Source organism: Diplotaxodon limnothrissa, linkage group LG6 (assembly GCF_057381915.1).
Source record: "Diplotaxodon limnothrissa isolate DT_005_m linkage group LG6, D_limnothrissa_male_GT1.1, whole genome shotgun sequence".
NCBI lineage: Eukaryota > Metazoa > Chordata > Actinopteri > Cichliformes > Cichlidae > Diplotaxodon > Diplotaxodon limnothrissa.
Window position 1 is genome coordinate 33,991,687 of NC_140601.1, and position 4,137 is coordinate 33,995,823.

Genomic DNA, 4,137 nt, shown 5'->3' on the forward strand with positions numbered 1-4,137 from the left:
CAAGACCACACCACTCACTACAAGTTTTAAAAAAACAAATAAAAACAATCCTGATAATTAACTTATATTTTTTAACATGATTCAAGTAATCACCTGGAAAACAAGAAAGCTCTTTTATTGCTGATATGTATAGCTTTTATCAGTATGTTCAGTACATATACAGGTAAAACACATATTGCCTTGCTGCTGTTGGTCCAGTAGAAGGTAAACTGTAGTTCTGCTTCATAGGACCTTATGGATGTGGATTACGCTGTTACAGGCGGGGCAGGAATGCTCCACATCCTTGCATTCTTTGACGAAGAAGGGGATCACATAGCAAGGCCAGCAGCTGGTTTGAACCAACAAAATGGCATCAAAATAATGATCACATCACATATTACACAGGTTTAACATAAAGCTTAAGTTCCTCGTGTGAATGATCAGTTATGCTGAATGTTTGTTAAAGATTAGGCAGAGTCGATAAACAAGTCTACATCTTGAACTCACAGAACTCACACATCTGTTATTTTAGTTGCTTACCAGAACTAATGGGCATGCAGTGAGAAGAAGACTGACTTCAATAACAATCCTCACGTTGTCTTGCATTGTCACCATATTGCCAACGATTTGTTGTTTTGTTTGTAACTATGATGTATGTAGTGATAATATTAAGTAATTTTCGTCGGTGTTTTCAGCAACAGTAACACGTATATTATGGTAATCCCTTTGCTTTTTGCTTTTCAAATATATATTACACCATTTATATTTATATAACAAGAACAACAGGAATTGACAAACTGCTCTTGAGTTATCTAATATACAATGGAATATTTTCTTTGTACACATATTCCATTCTGGGTCCTAAATTTAATTAGTTTACTAAAAAAGGAAACTTCAGCGTAGACCAAATTCTGTTTTGTTTTGTTTAATTTTAAAAGCTTTCTGTAGACCTGAATGGATTTGAGGTGCATCACACTCTGTAAAACATCTGAATGTGAACTGTTTGCTTTTCATTGTCTCGGTTTTTACTAGAATATTTATAATATATTTATGTGTTGTTGAGTAACCACTCCTGTATGACGTTTTGGAGCGTGTATGAGGGTTTTTTTGGTCATGTGTGCTGGGGTTTTTAACTCACCCTACAAGTAGTAATACGCCAAAAATTATCCAGGTGAGGATCCCAATTTTGTACTCGGTTTTAGTCACAACATCGGTTTGGCAATGAGGACACTTCATCTGTCCAGGAACATCTTTTGGGAGATGACTTTGCATCACCACCACCTGACTCACTGCAAAAACAACAAAGCACACTCTTCTGATTACTTTAATAACAATAATACTTCCTCACTAAAACACCATGAAGACTGGATTTGGAACTATCTCAGTTTTTGCTTAATTTTGCAAATTCATATTGAACTGAAGAAAGACGCTCACCTGGCTGCACAACCTGAGGTTGTAGTGCATTGTATTGGTATGCAGGCTGTTGAACTGGACATAAAGAAAAGATATTTAACTTTAAACAATCTTAACAAAAGCTGAAGAAAACCTTCAACCACACCGACTAAAGTGGCAAATCATAAAAGAGCAATACAGGCGAACTATTTAAATAAAATGACTGGTAGCTTCTGATCTCTCACCAATCTGAACAGCTGGCTGAACAGCTGGCTGAACAACAGGCTGGACAACTGGCTGAAACGCAGGCTGGACAACAGGCTGAACAACAGGCTGAACAGCGTTGTAGTCCAAAGGGGGACCGGGGTACGGTGGTGCTGGGAAACCTGTATTGGGTACCTCCATAGTGTCTGTTTATAGGAGGAGGGGGAAAATTAAATAGAAAGTACAGTTAAGCTTTGTAATCTGAAAATGAAATAGAGTGAAGAGTGAAAACTTGGCAACAAGGTTGAAATATTGTAAAGCAGTGAATTATATCACAGCAAAAAGCTCCTGGGTTCATATTCAGCTTTGGGCCTTTCTGTGTGGAATGTGTATCTTCCCCCCGTGTCTTTGTGGGTTCTCTCCAGAGAACTCTCTCCAGACAAAGGACATCATGATTCTAAACAGGCCATAGGTATGAATATGAGCATAAATGGTTTTCTGTCTCTATGCACCGATCCTGCTTTAGATTGGCAGCCTGTCCAGGAAGTGCCCGCCCTCTTGCCCAATGACCGCTGAGATCGACTCACTGACCTGAATTCTTCTGGTTGTAATCAAAAGTAAAGGGTGAAACACAATGCACCTGTCTTACAACAATCCTTTTCATTCAGATGTGTATGCATAACTAATACACCACCTGCATGGAATGCAGTAGTTTTTTATCACTGAAAAAACAAAAGTCAATCATGCTTTGGCAGGCAAGATGACGAAAACCGTCATCATGGTAGCATGAAATGGTGATAATGTGTAATTCATCTCCTACTCTCTGTTTTTTACATTGCATGTAAATTATTGACATATTACGTTTACTTTTTCTTTGTCAAACTATTGTTTCCAAAGATACAAATTACCTTTTATGCTAATTACATTTAAAATTCAAAAACTTTTTCAACATCCCCAAAGAATTATTTCTTATGAGTATATATTTATATTAAATATATTTATGAAATCACCAAACATAATTGTTTGACTTGTATTTATTCTTACCATGTGTTTTCCTAAATATAATCCTAAATCTTTTAGGTCACAGAGATCAGGGTGTTATTTGCATATGTTTTCATAACTGCACCTATTGTGCCATTTCGGCATATGCAATCCAGAAAATGCACTTGCTAAAATGGGTCACCTACAAAGAACTAAATGTAAAAGTGTACACCACCGAAACAGATCTTATTTAACCTGTCAGTGAGTTGATAAGAAGATAAAAGTTAAAACTTTCCTATGCGAGGAGCCAGTGCCTCTTTAAAAGTGGTATAAACACACATTCCATCACCAGATGTTAAATGGTTTTATAAATCACAGCAAAGTATAAAACGGCACTTGTGTAATTGTGTTTACTTTTTACATTTTATTCATTTTCATTCTTCCATTTTCTCAATTTTTTTTTTTCAAAAACAAAGAAAGCCACCATTCATTGGATCAGTTGTTTTCATATATAACAAACAAAATGATCTTTTACTTGTTATATTTATATTAAACTTATTTAATTTTGTTCTGTTTGTTATTTATATTATACCAACAAGAAACCTTTTGTTTCATATTGTATTAGCACCGTTTTTTATTGTTTGTTTCTTTTTTTTCTTTCTGTATTTTCATAATTTCAGAAGAGATCAGACGGTCCTTACCTTGATGAATTAGTGAGACGTTTATGTGAGCCAACGGGATCCTGCTGCTTTCTCTGATGAGAGTTACTGGGATGAACAAATAAATGTTACAAAAAGAAGGTGGAGCAACAATGTGAGTAGACAGGTATTTCTGTTTACATATTCAAGAATGCACACACACACACACATAAAGCATGAAACATTCGCACATTGTTTCCAGCTTTTTGAAGATATGAAGTTTGGTTTTCCGGCATTTTTTATACAGGGAGCATATTCATTTACAGGTGAACAGGGAGAATTCATCTTAAATAATAAATAATAACAGCTTCTGTTTAAATATTAATGGTGGTTAACAACAAGTATTCTTAGCATTACAGGAGATTTGGACATCTTCTAGGTTTCCAGGAAGATATTAAAAAAAAGAATGAAAATGACCAAAAAAAAAAAAAGGAAAATAGTGGGACTGCTGTTATCTCTTAAATGTGTTATAATCTCTTTCCAAAGTCATGGATGTTCAAAGTTTGGAACCAGAAGGAATAATTATAGATTTAGAAATGTTCTACAAAGAGGTCACTGAGATGTTGTTCGGACAGGATAAGTGTGGTCAAATGAAACGGGGAAGGTGATCAGGACTGCAGGGGTGGAACTGTCAGAAGGCAGAATAGCAGACACGCAGGGCAACCTGTGTGCCTGTGTATCCCACAGATCAGAAGGCAGAACAGGCGTTGAAGAATACACTGAACATCAGGAATAAGATCCAAGCAATCAGTACATACTCCCTATCAGTAAGAAATGGAAAGAGGAAGTGCAAGAATTAGTAAGTGTCGAGGGCACAATCCAGAATGAAACACATGGAGATGGGCTGCTCCTCAGGCAGCTGAGGACAGACGCTGAAGAGGAA

At 36.3% G+C, this 4,137-nt stretch overlaps 1 protein-coding gene across 1 annotated transcript; it reads right to left on the minus strand.

Annotated features, from left to right (window-relative positions):
- Positions 1-222: 222 nt before the first annotated feature.
- On the minus strand, positions 223-1,776 carry LOC146630997 (lipopolysaccharide-induced tumor necrosis factor-alpha factor homolog). The gene is made up of 4 exons (XM_085356252.1): positions 1,617-1,776; positions 1,414-1,467; positions 1,118-1,268; positions 223-328 (listed from the first exon to the last, which is right to left on the minus strand). Exons 1-4 carry the CDS (start codon positions 1,774-1,776, stop codon positions 223-225), a joined length of 471 nt encoding a protein of 156 aa, XP_085212378.1.
- Between the last annotated feature and the right edge of the window lie 2,361 nt (positions 1,777-4,137).